Raw genomic sequence first — 19891 nt, 5'->3', positions numbered from 1 at the left:
TAAATATCACATGTTGTGTTCATACCTATCTACCTTTCTTTGCTTCCCTGTAGGTTAGCCTAATGATATTTCAATTTAGGATACTACCTAAGTGATGTACTATGAAAATACTGGATTTGGAGTTAGTAATAACCTGTGCCTGACAATTTCTGATTGTGTGACTTCATTGGATTTATCCTTGATGTGCTGTCACTTGAAACATTCATTCCCCCTGAGAATGGCCCTACAAGATTATTAGTAAATGGAGTCTTATTACAAAAAACCTATTTTATAGAAATAAGCCACACTTTATCCGGCATGGCATTTGATCCATTCATTTCATCACTCAAAAGCACATTTTCTTCTAAAACAAAGCTATAATTATACCCCACTGCTTCCAATTTGCGCAATACACAAATCAAAAATTTGTCACGAACCTGTATTGTGCCTGCTAGGTAGAGGGAGTAAAATGCCTTTATAAGCTCATAAATGAGCACAAGAAGAAAGAAGGGCATTTGTCAAAATGACTCCTGCTCTGTGATTTGATGAGAACACACACTGTTCCCTCACTACTGTCTAAGGCTGGCAACAATCGCTCCCACGCAACTTACTTTGAGAAGCATGTGTTTCTCACTGGGTGTCAAGTACATTTTATTCTCATAGTAGTCCACGCACAAATTTACAATGTCTGCTAGGAGCTCTTCATAACCAGCAATCACCTCGAGCTGTTGCTGTAGAGACTGGAATACAAAAAAATGAGAACGTTTTCGCCCACTGATTCCACCCACCAGGCAACCCTCGACCAGAGATTGCCATGGCATCTGTGTGCACAGATGTAATTGTGCTTGACTCAACAGTGGTGGTGGAGGCTTACTTGAGTAATCTTATTGTGGTTTGCCAAAAACATGGAGAGATTCTGGGACTCTTGGATGGACTGTGGGTCGGCCATTTTACGTAAAAACTGAGCAGCTCTTTGAAAGAAAAAAAGAAGGGTAGAGTTAATTCCAAGAAAACAATACAATTCCATCTGAATATTTTAAAATTAGATATGCACAAGTTAAAGGAAGAAAATAATTTAATCACAGCACATAATTAGCTATGGAAAACTAGATTTACAAACACATAACATTTAAGTTCATTTAAGCCTTTCTCTCCTAAATAATCTATTTTTCTAAATCACAGATTCTTAAACTAGAGTTCATGAACTAACTTTAAAAAAAATAGTTTTGATAACTGCATTTCAATTGAATTGGTTTATTTTTTAATTCTACGTATTTTGCTTTATGTATTTAACAATATTCTGAGAAAAGGTCCATATATCTCACCAGATTACCAGATGAATCTAGGAAGATAAAAAAGGTTACAAATGGGGCAGCTAGGTAGTGCAGTGGATAGAGCACCAAGCCTGAAATCAGGAGGACCTGAGTTCAAATCTGACCTCAGACACTTAACACTTCTGAGCTGTGTTACCCTGGGTAAGTCACTTAACCTCAATCGCCTTAGCAAAAAAACAACAAAAAATAAAAAGGGGGGCTTATCACCTCTTTCCAAAATTAAGCATGATTTCCTGCCAGGCTCATTTAGTGAAGTATTTACACACTTTGTCAGTAATTCACCTACCACCTTCTTTTTATAAAAATATGAGGAATCAGAGTAGTTAAGGGATTTGCCCAGAAGCACACAGATAACAAGTAGACAAGCTAAGATTCCAACTAAGCCCTCTGACTACAAATCCAGTGCTCCAGATTTCTAACTGGCTTATATTTAAATATTTATCCATTAATAATGTTGATCCTTTATCTTGTCCTCCAGCATCACAAGCAAATCCTATCCATATTCAATCAAGGTAGCTGCTGGCTAGCTTCAGTGGGTCTCTACACAACTGAAAACCTAACTAAAAGATGGGTTCTCCCCATTTCAAATTTGCTTTATTTCTTGTCTGCTACACAAAAGTCCTACTCAGACACCAATAGAATGCAAGACCCTTGAGGGCTAACACTGTTTAGTTTTTTTTCTATCAATGTTCAATAAATGCCTGCTGATTCACTGATTTGCGATAATCCTGAGTTTTCAAAGGCTGTCCCAGTGGAGTGCAAGCTTTACAAGGTTCTATCAAGCTGGAAAAGGAGAAAGATGGGCTGATGTCTAATTTCAAGGATCAGTCTAGCTCAGTGAGGAGAGGCTCATCATCAGAAGTTTGACTATAAAATGAATTTTCTTTAGCCACAGCAACCCATGAACTGTCTAGTAAGACACAGGGAAGAGCACCATAAAAGTGGTGCTGTAAGTTCAGTCGTTTTCAGCTGTGACTGATTCTTCTTGATCCCATTTAGTGTTTTCTTGTAAAGGATATGGAAATGGTTTGTCATTTCCTTCTCCTGCTCATTTTACAGACAAAGAACTGAAGCAAACAGGGTTAAATAGCTAGAACCACAAAGGATAGCTAGACATAAATGAGTTGTGAAACATACTCATATGAGGGGGAATACTCATATGATTGAGATCTTTAATTTACTGAAGTAATAATAGCTGATGTTTATAGATCACTTTACATATATTATCTCATTTGATTCTCACAAATGATGAAGAAATTGAGCTACTGACAATAACTAGTAAGCATTTGAGGCTCAGAATGATAAATCTTCCTGACTCAAAGCCCAGCATTCCATCTATTGCACTATATATAAATACCCAATGAAAATGCATCCTCTCAAAGAAATCACGTCTCTGTTTTACAAGCTATTTATTACCATTTTCTACATATGATTTTTCTATGTATATAGTTTCTTCTTGCTAATTCCCAAAGTAAGATTATCTATAAAAAAGGAACTGTAGCTAACAGAAAACGGTCCCCCAAGCAGTCAAAGTAGAAACCTTCTGTTCACTTCAGCAGGGAGTAGAAAAAATTTACATCAAAATCAGAATGAAATGGTATTGGAGACTGTCCAAAATGTACAGGGGAAGGGCTGTGACAGTATATTGTAGTAGAAAGACGGGAAGACTTGGAATCAAGAAGTCTATATGGTCAAACTCCATTTATACCATTTATTAGTTGTATGACACTAAGTTAGTCACTGAATGTTTTTAATGCTCAATTTCCTCATAATCTGTAAGACTCAAATGAGATAATATATGTAAAGTGATCTATAAATGTCAGTTATCATTACTCCAACAAATTAAAGATCTCAGTGATATGACTATTTCCCCTAACAGGTATATTTTACAACTCAGTTATGTCTGCCTACTCTTTGTGCTTCTCCTATATTAATTCATCAAAGGGTGGACCCCCCCCCCCAGCAGGGGTCTCATTTGTATTCCTTTTCCATCTCCTTTACCATTAAGAGTACACTATTTGAACACAAATTCTTCCTATAGTGACTCCTCATCATATCTTGAAATATAATGAGACTATCTTTTTGATTTATATATTTCTTTGATGACATCCTTTAAACCACTTCTGCTGAATGAATACTAGTTCACAGTAGGCTAAAAATCTTCTTATGACCATTTCTTCATCACTCCTCTAGGTCATTCTAAACCTCAATTCTTTAAATGCTATAGTTTCCTCAACTCTCAGCCACCTCATAAGAATATATGTGTTTAGTAATAGCAAGATGATCAACTATGAAAAACTTGGTTCTCAGTGGTTCAGTGATTCAAGGCAATCCCAATAAACTATGGATAGAAAATGCCACCTGCATCCAGAAAGAGAGCTATTGAGATTGAGTGTAAATCAACACATGCTATGTTCATTTTTTTTTTCTGTTTTTTTTTCCCCCTCTCCCTTTTGCTCTGATTTTTCTTTCCCAACATGATTCATAAAGAAATGTATATTTTAAAAGTTAATATAAATTAATAACAAAAAAAAGAAAGAAAGAAAAATCTGTGCTTTAAGGGAAAAAAAGGTGAGGGGAGGCACTAGTCTCAGAGAAAAATTTGAACTCATTAAAAGAACTGTTGTGATTTTCCAAAGAAACCTCAGTTCACTGTCCATCTACAAAGTCTTAATCTATACACTGGCTGATAAATGAGCCATAAGATTGTCCATCCATTAGCATCTTACAATTTGGACAATAACATTCTTAAGTCCAGTTAATTTGCCATAAGTGAGCCAAACTCTACTGAACGCCAAGAGATCTTATTTTGGAGATTTTGTAATATTCCACAGCTTGATGCAATTTAGCACAATTTCAACTATCTATTATGATTATTCGGAACCTTGGGAGGATCAGTTCGTCTATAAAAAACTCCTTTCATTTAAATTTGCTACCTAACAATAGCAAATATCCTTGGCAAGGAGATGTCTGCCTGTCTTATATCCTAAGTGATAATAATAAGCAGAGAACAAAGCTATCACTGTTGTCATAGCATTCAAGGACTCATGTATAATTTTGACACATAAACAAGAGCCATCTTGCCTGTAGGGTTTTTATATTTACCAAACAATGTTTTTTTAAGAAATCAATCCATAATAATAAGCAGAGGAGACTCTTGTGTAATCTGCAACTTTCAGTTAACTGACACAATTAATATTCTATGATAAAGACAAATGATTTTGAAAGAATTTGGAAATTATCATCAGTATAATCAATTGTAATTCCAGAAGACTAATGATTAAGGATGCTATCCACCTCCAGAGGTAAAAGATTTAAGGGTGTAAAATAAGGCATATTTTTATTAGACATGACTGATTAAGAAAAGTTGTTTTGCTCAACGACAGATGTTTCAAACACTGGTTCTATTTTTCTTTTGTTCTCAATGATGGTGGTAGATAGGTGGGTAAGATAAGGAGAAAAAGCAGATTTTTGCTGATTTAAAAATAAAAAATATTTTAAAAAAATACATTAGACACTGTAGTCTCATTTGTGAAAGCCCATCTTTTTCCTTCTAAGTCATCAAGGAGAGTGTAGATTACTTGCATAAACATTTTTTCTAGAAAAAGGAAAATAAGTACATAGGTAGGTAGTTACTGATGTCACTGAATTGTTTTACAGGCATAAAAATAAAGTCCAGGATATTTTGAACATCTCAGCCACCTCCCTTCAGACAGAAACTCTTGCAATCAATCCTTCAACAAATTAAAAACTGGGTTGTCTCCTTTGTATACACAAGTTCTAGCCCAGATAGCTTTATCATCTTTGCTTCCTCTAATGCCCTTTCCACTTCCTCCAAAAACATATCTAGGACTTTATTTTCTAATCTTTAATAATGAAAAGAATTTGTTATAAAAATAAACACATTTGAAAGATCTTTTTTTTTTCCTTTTTGGGGGGAAGGAGGAGAGAAGGGAGGAGGTAAAAAAGTTTGTTTGCTGTTCAGCCTTAAATGCCTTTGGAATGATATTCCCTAAATGGATTTCTTGGCAAGTCTTCCTTTCCTGGTTTTTTTCTGTCTTTCTTACAGGGCCATATAGATTATAATCTTCCATCATCCTTCTCCATGAATTGAGTTCTTAGATCTAAACTAGCATTGTCTTTAGTAACCACATGTCACTGTTCTGCAAATAAACCAAGTGTTTGCTGCGTAAAGAAATTTTTAGTCTCTGTAAATCTCCTCATTATGATAATTGACACATCAATTAAACTTTTATGCAAAGTTGTACTTTTCACTACACACCTCTCATTTTTCAGTGTGAGTATGGCAGCTTGTTTCAATAAGACTGTGAAACATCTTATGAATTCTATCTCTTTAGCATATACAAGCACGTAATCTACAATTGTTTTCATAGTACTTTTTGTAAATTATGATTATAAATACATCATACAAGATACCTAAACAGCCCATGAAATGATGTTTCTTGTATTTGGACACATAATAAAACCAATTCTGCCAACTCCTTTATTTGATTTCCCAAGGTGAGCTTTGGGAGCCATCCTTTCACTTATGTCAACCTTCCTTTTGTTTTCTAGTTTTGTTTATACTGATGTCAAGATTGAGATGATTCAATTTTTAGATTTTTCAGTCACTAGACAAGTTGTCACATTTATAGCATCTTCAACAATTTAACATTTATATACTGTCTAGAGACTACATAAATCTAAGCATTCACATGTTCAGATGCTGCATGAGAAATAGGTCACAAGAGGCTAGAGGCCATTTTATATTTTTGTTTCACAGATTGATGTGATAACCATGATTATGATGATGATAATAATAATAATTATTTCATATATATAAAACAATAATGATGGGTTCCAGTCACAGTTCCTTTCCCACAGAAGCATCCATAGATCTTACAAATAGGAGTATTACAATAGTGCCAATACTATGACGGACTGGATCACATTACAAAGTCAACTGGTTGGTGAGTCACAGATATTAAAAATTGAGAAGAATCCTAAAAATCTACTTCATCCCTCTATTTTATAAACAAAAACTGAATATGAGGGAAGGGGAAAAGAATGGAATAAACATTTATTTACTGCCTACTATGTTATAGACATTATGATAAGTGTTTTTACAAATATTATTCATTTAATCCTCACAATAATCCTCGGGGTAACATTATTACCCATTTTGCAGATGGGGAAATGAGGCAAAGTGAGGTTATGTAATTGGCCAAGGGTCACACATCTAATAAGTATTTTGCAGCTAGATTTGAACTCAGGTCTTCTTGACTTCAGGTCCACTTTACCACCAGCTGCTTCTCAGAAGTAACTTCACAAAAGTCAAGTAAGAAGAAGCCAAGAAGAGTAGTAAAATAACTGCATAAAAACCAAGATTAAAAATCCAAATCTCTCAATCCATTCCAATGATTTTCTTTGGTGCACATAATAGGCATTTTACAAAAAGCTTACAAAAATATATTAAATTTACATAATATGCTGTCACAAGAGTTACACTGCTTGGAAGACTAGAGGAATGGATTAAAAGAACTTCAGGTATTTCTCCAACCCCAAAAGACTATGAATTTTGTGAATTCCTTCTAAAAGAATAAGTATTTATTCATGTCACATAATCTCTAAAGCTATAACAAGGATATCTCTGACATCATAGTTCATGAAAGCATAGGCTCACTCCTTAAGTATACAAAATACTTCATTTATACTTTATACTTTCAAAAATTCTAAGTGAGTGTGACAGAGAAGATGCTTACAAAAGTTCTGAAAGACAACTGCAGATATGACAGCATATGCTGTTTCATCTTTATAAGTAGTGTAGTGCCTTAGCAGGAAATAGAGATGGATTAGAAAACTTCTCTCTCCCCCCTCAAAAAAACACTAATCACCTACCAATAGCAAGCTCAATTACCCTCAGTCTTTGTTACATATTTCCTATTGCCAAGTTTATTTCCATATCACTCCCTTATCAATTACTTATCAATACACTCTTCCTTATCAATTCTTAGTCTTATACCTCTTTCCAAGGTATTACATATGCTAACTATTCCTACTTTGTACTACTATCTTCCTCTTTTTTCAAAAGTCCTCTGAATTCTTAAAAACATCACATATCCTCCCTTAAGTAAGTTTTTCATAATAAAACTATTAAATAGGATAGCAAACATATTACTTGAGAACAGACATGGATTCATGTCTATAGGGCCTTGAGAATTTCTGAGTATCCCAGCCAATATATGGATACATTTTCTTTTATTCAATTTATTTTCAGATGAGAATTATCTTCTTTCTCCTTCCTCCTACATGATACCTTTTCATAATAACTTGTTAGCAAATAATAGCATGTATTCAAAGGAAGCTTAGTTCCTAATATTTGCAACCTGTGTGCATCTCCTGAGTATGGTAGTAATTGTCAGACATGGAAAAAAATCTCATTTCCAAGGTTAAGAATCTGAAGGACACAGATGACTATTGTTAATAATCTTTCTAAAGAAGCAGACCTTGAGTGCTCAATCCACCCTACTTCAAATTATACACTACTTGTGAGTCTTAATTAGACCATTCCTCTTGAGCAGGATATGTCTTATATTTCCCTATGAATTTAACACCTAATGGCCGCATATGATCAATATTTATTTGTTGATGAGGACAATATCCAAAGCTTAACTCGGGAAGAAATGTATGTGTAATGTACAGAGATTAAGAAACTGGGGGGAAAGGGGAAAAATATGTGTGATACATCTTATATGTAGTCTTATTTACCAAGACACAAAGGAATCTCATCCCCAGTGACTGCCAGAACAGAACAAAGACTCCTATCATGCTCTAAGAAATCTTCATTGTGATGGGCTCTTGTGAGCACAGGGACACCCTACACAGATTTCTGTCCTTGAAGCTCACCGTTTATATGCTGAATGATCATTCTTCACACTGCACTTCATATTTTTCAATTCATCCAGCACAGCAAACATGTTGATGAACTTGCCTAGGGTGATTAAATATGCTTCAGATACAAAGTCCTTCCTCCTCTCTGCATGGCACAAGCGTCTCACCTCCCCACAGAAACGTTCAATAGCATTTCTCTGAAGAGAAACAGCAAAAAAGGAAGAAAATTACCAAATCAATGAGGAAATGGTTTTCCCCTAATGAATCTGATAGCATTTATTCAGAGATAATCAATCAATTAAAAAGCATTTATTAAGAACTTACTATGTGCCAGACACCATGTTAAGTGCTAGACATATAAAGAAAAAATTAAACAATCCTTGCCCTCAGGAAGCTTACAGTTTCGAGAAAGAAAAAAAAAAAATACAAATACATGCAATGAATACACACATAAGACTTAGTAAATGTAAGGTAAAGATGGAAGAAACAGAGGTATTAGGAAAGGCTTGATGTAAAAAGTAGTGTTGAGAAGAGTTTCAAAGAAAAATAAGGCTTCCAAGAGGTAAAGAAAAGGACGGAATACTCCTAGTAGATAGTAACCAAGGAACAGCTAGTGCTAAGATTACAAACTTTGGCTCCTGGAAAAATAGTGGAGGATCTGAAAGGAGAGATAAATAAATTCTGTTTGGGTCATGTTAAGCTTGATATGTCTCCAGATCATTCAGTAAGACTATCCAAGAAGCAACTGGGGTCATAGAAGTGAAGTTCAGAGGAAAGATTAGGACTGAATATATAGCCTGTGAGTTATCTGTACAAAGGATACAAGACTGACTTCTTATCTGTATTAAGCCATTAAAAACAACAACAACAACAAACAAAAAACCAAAATCCAGAGCCTTAAAGATATTTTTTATATTTCTGCTTTTTGTAGATAAACTCCAGTGATAAAAATCCTCAGGCAATGTATACTATCTAAAATAAAGGATCAAGGAAAGTCCCTTCTATACAAAGGGTCCACTTAAAAAAAAAGTTTTAAAGTATTCTTCTGGGAAAAAAATGGCAAGATATTTTGCAGTTTGCACCATTAGAAAGTGAAGGAAATGAGAAGCTTCCAAATGAAGAAGCAAGAAACAGTATTTTTCATGCACAAAGAAGTAAGCAAAAACGGCCAAGTGTCTACTATATATATGTTTCCAATTTAGAAGAAGTCCCCCATAAATAATACATATTTTCAACAACTCATGCTTCTATACATATCAAATTTGGAACTAGGAGTATTCAACAGGAATTGTAGGTTTGCCAGCATTTCTGCACACACTTAATTTCCCTGGCTTACTTTTCTGTATTTACCTGAAAGTACATAAAATTCATCAGTTTGGTGACTTCTGGTTCTAGCACCTCCACAGTCTTCTCATAAATCTCGACTCTGTTTGGTTGTTCATTGCATTTGACCTGAAGAAAAAATAAAGTCATTAAGAAATTTCCATCTTAGAAAATAGTCAGTCTTTTCACAAGTACTATATCCTAGCAGGATCCTGGTCCCTGTAAAACTTTTTTTTTAAGTAATATTTTAATTTTTCCCAATTACATAGAAAAATAATTTTTAACATTTAAAAAAAAATTTTAGATCCAAATTCTTTCATTCACTCTCCCTCCTCCCTCAGATGGTAAGCAATCTGATATAGATTATACATGTACAATCATGTAAAACTTATTTCCATGTTAGTCATTTTATGAAAGAAAATTCAAACCAAAAAATATATGTATATGTATGTATATATGCCTATTTATGTACATATATACACTGATATATATGTGTGTGTGTGTGTACATACACACACACACATATTTATATATAATTAAAATAATAAAGTAAAAAATAATAAGCTTTGGTCTGCATTAAAATAGCATTAAAACTCCATTCTCTGGAGTTGGATGACATTTTTCATCATGAGTCCTTTGAGACCGTTTTGGATTATTGTATTGCTGAAAATAGCTAAATCATTTAGTTATTCATAATGTTGTTATTACTATGTACAATGTTTTCCTGGTACTATTCACTTCACTCTACATCAGTTCATGTAAATCTTTCCAAGTTTTTCTGAAATCAACTTGCTCAACATTTCACATAGCACAACAGTATCTGATTACAATTATATACCACAACTTATTCAGACATTCTCCAACTTATGGGCTGGAATACTTTAATATTTTAAGGATGTGTTATCTTTCTGATTTTAGACACTACTCTCCTCCACAAGCTCCATGGTCCACCACACAGATCTACTTCCTACTCTCACACAAGGGAATACTTCTCTCACTTGTCTATTTTTGCACTGGTGGTTCTCTATGCTAGGAATGGTCCTCCCCTTCTCTTCATCATCACTTCTTTTTTTTAAATGTTATTTTTTTTAATTAAAGCTTTTTATTTTCAAAACATATACATAATTTTTCAACATTAACTCTTGCAAAATCTTGTGTTCCGATTTTCTCGCCCTTCCCCAGATGGCAAGTTATGTTAAACACACCATCACTTCTTAAAACTCCTGGACTGCTTCAAGATTTGTCTCCAGCACCAGCTTCTGGAGGAGATCTTTTCAGGTTCTCCTTGTAATTAGTGCCTCTCCTCTAACATTAACTTTCATCTATTTTGTACATATCTTCTACTTTTTATTTATATTCATGTTTTCACTGTTTAGAATTACTTTTTTGGTTTCAGAGAAAGCTGGGAAAACTTGTATGAACTGATGGAGAATAAAGTGGGAAGAATCAAGAAAACAATTTACACAATAGCCACACTGCAAATACAAACATCTTTAAAAGACTTAAGCATGATCAATGCAGTGACCAATCACTAAAAATAGTTATCAAGCACCTACTATGTGCTAAAGTAATGCAGCTAAAGAAAGGAAAGAGATGTCCATGTCTTCAAGGAGCTCACAGTCCAACCAGAGACCTGGTGATGGAGCATGTTTGATCATCCTGACAGAGGTGAAAGATTCAGGTTTCAGAATAAGAAAAATGATTTTTGGACAGGGTCAATGAGGGAATTGCATTTTATTAACTATGCATATTTAATGAGTTTTGCTTTTGTTTTACTTCCCTGTGGAGGTGGGGAAAGCTAGAGTGGGGGAACAAGGAAAAATAAGATATTGAAAATACCGAATTTTAATTTAAAAAATGATAAGAGTAGGAAGTCTCTATAATTCCCACAGTGAGCACAGTTCTTATCTTGTGAAAGTTTTCGGCCCCGAAGCAACTACACTCAAAGAGAGAACACTGGGAAATGAATATAAACTGTTTGCATTTGTTTTTTTTCTCGGGTTATTTATACCTTTTGAATCCAATTCTCTCTGCAACAAGAGAACTGTTCGGTTCTGCAAACATATATTGTATCTAGGATATACTGTAATCTATTTAACATATAAAGGACTGCTTGCCATCTGGGGGAGGGGGTAGAAGGAGAGAAGGGAAAAATCGGAACAGAAGTGAGTGCAAGGGATAATGCTGTAAAAAATTACCCTGGCATGGGTTCTGTCAATAAAAAGTTTTAAAAAAAATAAAAATAAAAATAAACAAAAACATGCAAAAAAAAAAAAAAAAGAAAGAAAGAAAGTGTTCTGCCCCCTAATGAGGGCTCAACCCTTCTCTCTGCCACAGCAGACAGTTTCATGAGTGGTAGTTAACAACCAGAGCCCAACTCTATCTGCCAACTTCTTGACACTGAGCTAAAATTGTCCTCAGACAAAAATCATCCAAATCATCATTGGTGCCATCTTTGAAATCCTCTGACTTCACAGAATCAATTAAATGATGATAGAGGAAAGAAATATACATTGTTTCAATGGACACACTGGGCAGAGCTTGAAAAAGATTCCTACGAAGTCTACAAGAACCATGATATTTTATATTTCTTTACCTGAGGAATGGCCCTGGAGCAGCTTCTCCATGTGTACAGCATGACAGCATATTCCTGACCTTCTTCTAACATCTCATTCTACAAGTGGACACAAGAACACAAAGGAACACTTTGGCAAGAAATCTCCAAGTGAAAAACATGTAATTAAAAAAAGGGAAGTGTGGTTACAATGATATAATAAGACAAATTAAACTGGACTGATTTTTTTTTTGTCCTCTGTAGAAAAAAACATTAAGCCTCCCCTTCAAATTTAGATTTTAGCATTTCTTTTTCCATGGCTTGAGCACTCTGCTTTAGTGAGATGAAAATGAAGATACAACCTTAAATGGTATGACATAGCCGCCAGAGCTCAGGAAACCTTCTAACATATCTTTTAATGCCAAATTCTTCTAACCATTAAACAATGCTTTAATCAGTGCTGAGCTGGGTTTTAAGGCATATGGTTAAACCCAAATGAAAGCTGCTTTGTGCATCAATGGAACGTTCACTATTTGTCTTCCAGAAAAATGCAAATTCACATTTAGGTACTACCTACAAACTTTCTTAATTAAACATATTTGATAAAAAAAAAAAAAAACTGGCCCTTGGTTTTTAATATGAAAAAGAGATAAATACTGGGAAAAAAAATCTATGCTCTACCAGAGTATCAAGAGAAAAAAGCAGGAGGTAAACTTACAAAAGAATCACAAATGTCATACTACTTTTCAATAATGTAGATGTAAAAGAGGTAAGAATTTATCAAATGAAAAAACAATTATATTTATTTACTTCTTTATATATTTTTCCTCTTGGTGAAAATGATATCACCTTTTCTTAAATTCCATTTTCCTTATCACTATCAACAGAATACCCAAAAAGGGAGGAGGGGAAGGATTAGGGGCTAACTTTCAAAAATCTATTATTTACCATTTAGATTCCCTATTGCAAAGAATAAATAAATATAAACAAATGAATTACCATGCTAGAATGGACAGTTGCTTGTTCGATGTATCTTGCAATGCCTGTGACAAATGCATTTCTGTCTTCAAAGTTAGTGTTGAAGTTTGGCTAAGAAGAAAAAATAAAGTACAGCTTTAGAAGGGAAATGGTAGGTTTATTTAAAAGTAAATTATAATTAATGTTAATTATAATTACTATTTGTTGTGCATTTACAAAACATCATAATAATATTTCAAGTAGTACAAAATTATATTCATTTTACAAATGAGGAAATTCAAAGTTCAGAAATAGAAAATAGTAAAACTAGTATCCAAGTCAAGTGTGAAACCCACAATTTCTGGTTCCAAATTCAGTGCTTTCTGGTACTGTGGTGCCCCTTATATATTATTTGTTCAAGTGCAATTGCAATTTCTGAAAATTATTTACCTGATAGAGCAAAGAAGATGGTGGAGGCTCAATACATGGCTGCTGATCTGGCAGTGGCAATTCCTCCAGGAGGTCCACATTAGACAGAGCATCTTCCAGGGTCACCTGGGCAGTCATCTTGATCCTGTCACGCAACCAAGAAAATGAAACAGGATTCTTAAGCATGGATATTTTATTTTTTCAAATTGTTTCACAAACCTAAAAATCTACCCTTTCTTTTTCCATCCTTTCTCCCATACTGTCATCCCTTCCCTTCCTGAGGTCTAAATGTGTCAGAAGAAAACCATTAGACATACCAAGCTAGAAACAAGAGTGGAGGGAGTTGCAACAATTTGCAAGTTTCCTAATAATCAATGGGTGTATCATCTTCCTCCCTCTGATTCCCACTGAAGTCTCTACTGCTGCTCCTATAGCATTCAGACAATCTACCAAGCTATTGAATCAAACATGTCCTCTACTAAGCAGTCTTACACATGGAGACATACTTTTTATCTATTTAAATATATTTCACTAATGCCCATTGTCATTGCCTTCTTGTATTGGTCACTTCAATACTCCCCCTGCCCCCAGTGAAAAAACAGCCATGGAAAAAATCCACCATAGCAACCAGTTTTTAACAATGCATTCATTCAATGTTCTGTAATAGTATTCCGTCACCTTTCTGATTTGTGGGGTGAAAGCTGTTTTACTCTCTGTTCTCTGCAACCTTCACTGATTTTTAAATTAATCCCCCCCCCCAATTTAAAAGCATTTATTTTCTCTGGTCCCCAATGGAAAAGAAAAAAAAGAGAAACAAAACCCTTGTAATAAATCATAAAACAAACTAAATTCCTGCCAAAGAATGTTTCATTCTGGATTTCCTTCACTAGTTAATCAATCATTTGGCAGTTCTATTTCCTTTGAGTGATTTTTCCATTTTCATTATCATAGTCACTGCATATTTTCTCATGTGTGCTTATTTTATTCTATGTCATTCTTATAAATCTTTCCAAGTTCTTGTGAATTCCTGTTTTCCCCACCCTTTTTTCTCAAGATAGAGAAAGGAAACAGATCTATGATTTCACAAGTATCAGAAAATCTCTAGATGATGAAAACTTCTGCTATCAATGTGGTTCAGAACCTTCTCTGAAGCTGTAAATTTCAGAGAACCGTCTGATACACAAAAAGAATAATTTGAAAAGGGTCACATAGCCAGAATATGTCAAAGGCTGTCTTCCTAGCTCTAATGCTCTCCAGGATGAATCACACGTTTGGAGTTCCAGATTACTGTGTCACATTTAAGTATTTGTCAATGAGTATATCTCTTACATTTGAAAGTTCTAACTTCACTTCCACCTTTTGATCTACCTGGTTTCCCCCAAAACTCAAAAAGGCTCAGAACCCACCTTCTATAGGAGAATTCTGTCTGTCCCACCAGATAATAATGACTTCTCTGAGGTCACCTCCAATCTACTCTGTAGGCTTTACCTAGTTACTATAAGAACAATCTCCTTCAAAACTGAGACTATTTTCACCCTCTTTTCTACCCCAGAACTTAACAGAATGCCTGGGAAAGAAAAAGTACTTAATAAAGGTTTGTTGACTGACTTTTAAACAAGTCTTTTGTGGTCCCTTTTTACAAGAATTTAGCATAAGCCAAACCTAAGCTCTGTTTTAGTAACTGTCCCAAAATTCTTGCTATAAGCAACCTACAGCCCATCTGGAATAGAAGGGAGCAGTTCTATTCTGGGGTTGGGACATAATGATTCAGAGACACCAACAACAACCTGGAGCCATCTTGCTAGAAACAGAATTGAATACAAAATTCAATATATAAACTCAGAGCTAGGGTAACTTAGTAGAAGGTAACCTCACTGGCTTAAAAAAGAGAGCAGTGAATCAATGGAATAAGTTAGATTCACAAGACACAATAGTCAAGGACTACAGTAATCTAGTGTTTGATAAACCCAAAGACTGCAGCTTTTAGGATGAGAACTCACACTTTGACAAAAATTGCTGGGAAAATTGGAAAACTGTATGGCAGCATTCTTTTTTTTTTTTTTTTTTTTTTTTAGCTTTTTATTTACAAGATATATGCATGGGTAATTTTTCAGCACTGACAGTTGGGAAACCTTTTGTTCCACCTCCCCAGGATGGCAGGTAGACCAATACGTGTTAAATATGTTAAAGTATATACAATATATACTTTATATACAATATATATATATATATACATGACCATACAATTATTTTGCTGCACAAGAAGAATCGGACTTTGAAATAGTGATATAAAACATCCTTGAAGAGGCAAAAGTACTGGGAAAGACAAGGAAGACTGAATTAGCCAGGACTTAGGCAGAAATGGCTTTTGGGGGCGGGATCTGAAGGAAAGAACAAATACAGATAAACCAAGAGGAATTTAAGAAAGTAACAATGCTCTTTCTTATCACCCAGATGTTGGTAAACTTCATAATCCCTTCAAAATACCTCCTTTTGTTTGGATTAGAAATAGATCATTAGTCACAAAGACCATTAAAAAAGAAAATTGGTGTAATGTTTAACAGCCCAGAATAAAAAGGAATGATAGAGGAAATTCTAGGACAGAATGGCAAAAATGAAACCTATTTTTATCCTCGACACATGCTACATATAAACATTATGACATATGTCAAATTCTCTATTTATTATCATAGAGAGAAGAAAAATCACCATCATTTAAACTTTGTCACGAACTCCTAGTCCCAGTATGAACAGTTTGGGATTTGATACTGGGATATGATTAGAAGGAAGAGAATATTTTCTACTTTGAAAAATATGACTTTGGAATTGTTGTTATTGAATTATTGAATTGTTTCAGTTGTGTACGATTCTTTGTGACCCCATCTGGGGTTTTCTTGGTAAAGATACTAGAGTAATTTTTTTTCCAGCCCATTTTTCAGATGAGGAACTAAGGCAAATGGGGCTAAGGGACTTCCCCAGAATGATCAGGTTAACAAGTGTCTGAGACCAAATTTAAACTCAGGAAGATTAGTCATCCTGATTTCTTGCCTGGTACTCTATGAGTACCATCTGGCTGCCCCAATCTCATTTGATTATCACAAAAAATCCTGTGAATATGGGAACTATAGTGATTATTTGCCAACATGAGGAAAATGGGGCTCAGAGAAGATGATTAACTGTTCTACAATCCCACAGTAATATCATAGTAAAATAATAAGCTCTTGGATATAATGAAAAGAACCCTGGATTTGTAGTCACAGGACCCGAGTTCGAATCCCAGTTCTTACTATATAATTCTGGGCAAAACACTTAATTTCTCCGAGTCTGCTTAGGAGATGATCCCCTAAGCTTCCTTTCATCTGGGATCTTAAGTTTAGAGGTGAGATTTGAAAATGGTCTTCCACGCAATCTATAGATCTTTGTTTGCTAAAGACACTAGAGTAGATGAATTAAACATAGAGCCAATTATTTATGTTTATCAACAAGAAAGACAATATTGGGAGGACATGGAGAAAGAGTAATTGCATGGCTCCTCCAAACTCCCCATCTGCTGACTCCAAGATGTTTTAAAGAAAGAAACTGCAACTCTAAATGGAAATTGGCTTCTCCAGAAGAAATAAAACAAGTTTTTGGAACATCAAAACAGCCAAGAAATCAAATCTTCTCTCTAGAACACCACCTAACACTTAGATCGTTGCTTATGAACATGGAATAAATCCCCAAATGATATCTCAGCACATTTTCTGATGCTACTAGTGATGTAAATCACTAGTTTTCAGATCAAAATTAACTAGAGGTTAATTAACAGGTGGGCAGTTTGTCTCAGAACCATAAAGCTTGAGAGAGAAAACCACAGCTGAACAACCAAAAGCATGAAAAACCTTTCAGTGAATTAAAAACTGGTTAGTGGTAAAAAACCACAAACTTTCTGTTTTTAACATCCTTCATATCTCTGCAACCTCAGGGGGATAATTTCCCCCTAAATATCTTAACCTCACCAAGTAAGTGCTCTTCTAGAGATGGACAATTTCCTTAATTATCTTGCTTTTGGTTGCTCTAAATCTAAAACAAGATTTGGGCAACAAGTGACAAAGGTCACTTTGAGATCTGCCAATCTCATGGGTCGGAAAATACTATCAATGGAAGAATACCTTATTTTACCTAAATAGATATATTTTTCAATAGGTGGCATGTAACTGGATAAGACATATTTTTAAGTTTATTAATGAAATTTCCCATTATTCAAACAAATAATAAGCATCTCCCTCAACTTAAAGCAAAGTTCACCCATTCATACATCATACAGCTAATTTTTCATATAGATGACACAAACCAATTTCCTTCGCTCTGAAACAAAACTAAAGCAGTCATGCTTCTCCCAATCTTATATACACTTTTTAATGTGTTTTTTTTTTTAACTATACCTGTAAAAAGCACAATTTCTGGTATACTATTGATTCACTGTTGGTGGAATTGTGAATTGATCTAACCATTCTAGAGTACAATTTGGAACTATACCCTTAGGGCAATCAAACTGCCCTTTAATCCAGCAATACCTCTACTAGGTCTGTATCCCAAAGACATCATTAAAAAGGAGGAAAGGACCTACATGTACAAAAATATTTATTATAGCTCTTTTATGGCAGCAAGAAATTGGAAGTGAGGGAATGATTGGAAAATTGTGTATATGAATATAATGGAACATTATTGTGCTATAAAAAACAATAAGCAGTCAGAATCGGATAAATGAGCAGAGCCAGGAGATGATCATCATACACAGTAATAACAAAACTATGAATGACCTAGTTCTTCTCAGCAATACAATGATCCATGCCAATTCCAAAAAACTCATGCTATCTACATCCAAAGAACAAACTATAGAGTTAGAGTGCAAATCAAAGCAGCCTATTTTCACTTTTTATTTTTTCCCCATGGCTTTTTTCCTTTTGTTCTGCTTCTTATTTTACAACATGACTAATGTGGAAATATGTTTAATACGATTGTACATGTTTAACCTATATGAGATTGCCTGCCATCTTGGGGAAAGGGGGAGAAAAAAATTTGGAACTCAAAATCTTATTTAAAAAAAATGTTGAAAACGATCTTTGCATGTAATTGAAAAAACAAAGTAATATTTAAAGTTCAAAAAGTAAAATAAAAGGCCCAATTTCTCCAGGCACTCACTATACTAAATACATGAAACTAACCTAGTCCCCAGATCCTTCAGATTTAATTATAACACTACTGAAAATAGTTCCTGTTCCAAGAGCAGGCTTTTTAAAAACAAGGTGGCATGTTATGGTGGAAAGAACACTGGATTTGGATAGAGTCAGAGGCTGCGTCTGCTATTTACCAGCTATATAACCTAGATGAACTCCCTTTTCTTATCTAAATCTTAGGATCTCATCTCTAAAATCAGAGAGAGGCATTGGACTGGAAAGATGTCCCTTAAATCTCTAAATCCAGACTTCTACAAGTAACTACAGTAAATATTGAGAAAAATATATAAGGTTTGCTCTCACAGTTGCTAGCCATAGGAAAAAAATAGGATGAAGAAAAAAAACTCCCCAAATTTCTATTTTCATTTTAAGTGTAATCAGAATGTGGAAACTTAACAAAAAAGAGAGAAAAGATAACTTAATCAAATGATCAAAAATATTATTAATATAATTTATTGCAAAAACATTTGTTCCTCCCTGCACAGACACCTGTTCTAAAATGAAAATTCACCAATTGAAGGCCAGTAATACATCTGTAATTTTCATATATTTTCCTATTTCAAAATACTGAGGATTGTTGTGCACATCTACTATAAATAAAGTAAACAGGGTACAAGTATATTTTAAAATTTGCACTTTGAACTAGGGGAGAGAGGTGATACAAAGAAGAAATTGGGGTTTTTACTTAGGGTGTGGCATTTATTTTAAGAAAATATCCACTTTATTACTATGGCTCAGCAGCTTTTCCTCCCGAGTTCACCACAAAATCAAGTCCTGAATGAGGAAGAAGATTCTTCCTGTTTAGGTGAACATGTTTGTTGATTCTGCGATAGTCATCTACTTCCTTTCTGTCAGCTGCTCATAAGTTAAGGAGGTACAGAAACTAGACCACAATGTGATCAACACAATCTGTTGGGGATTTTTTTTTTTTTTAGCAGCCTGGGGAATGGTGAAGCCTTGTATTGTAGACCACTGTGGCAATCTGATGAACCCTATAAACTCTTCTTTGAATATTTTCCAATAATTGAAGGAAATACTTAATTTCAGTTAGAGGTTAGCAAAATTAATTAGGTTAATTTTTCACCATCTAATTTCACATAATTCCAAAGGATCTGAGGAACAAAGGTTAAACTTTGGTGTAAAACTCTTACAAAAATAAATGTTGAAAATTATCTTTACGTGTATTTGGAAAAATGAAATACTTT

General features: G+C 34.4%; 1 protein-coding gene across 1 annotated transcript in view; it reads right to left on the bottom strand.

Moving 5' to 3' along the window:
* CYFIP1 (cytoplasmic FMR1 interacting protein 1) overlaps positions 1-19891 on the bottom strand; it is a 160313-nt gene that overhangs the window by 89967 nt on the left and 50455 nt on the right. Inside the window, exons 2-8 of the mRNA XM_051984628.1 lie at positions 13489-13612; positions 13081-13170; positions 12124-12201; positions 9555-9656; positions 8220-8401; positions 854-950; positions 591-719 (exon numbers count right to left, since the gene is read on the bottom strand). Coding sequence (XP_051840588.1) covers positions 591-719; positions 854-950; positions 8220-8401; positions 9555-9656; positions 12124-12201; positions 13081-13170; positions 13489-13605 — 795 coding nt within the window. The 5' untranslated portion in view covers positions 13606-13612. The remainder of the gene's footprint in view (positions 1-590; positions 720-853; positions 951-8219; positions 8402-9554; positions 9657-12123; positions 12202-13080; positions 13171-13488; positions 13613-19891) is intronic.

This window comes from Antechinus flavipes, chromosome 3, assembly GCF_016432865.1.
Source record: "Antechinus flavipes isolate AdamAnt ecotype Samford, QLD, Australia chromosome 3, AdamAnt_v2, whole genome shotgun sequence".
In the NCBI taxonomy this organism is placed as follows: Eukaryota; Metazoa; Chordata; class Mammalia; order Dasyuromorphia; family Dasyuridae; genus Antechinus; species Antechinus flavipes.
The sequence above is the reverse complement of the archived record's forward strand: the minus strand, read 5'-3'. Positions and strand labels throughout refer to the sequence as shown.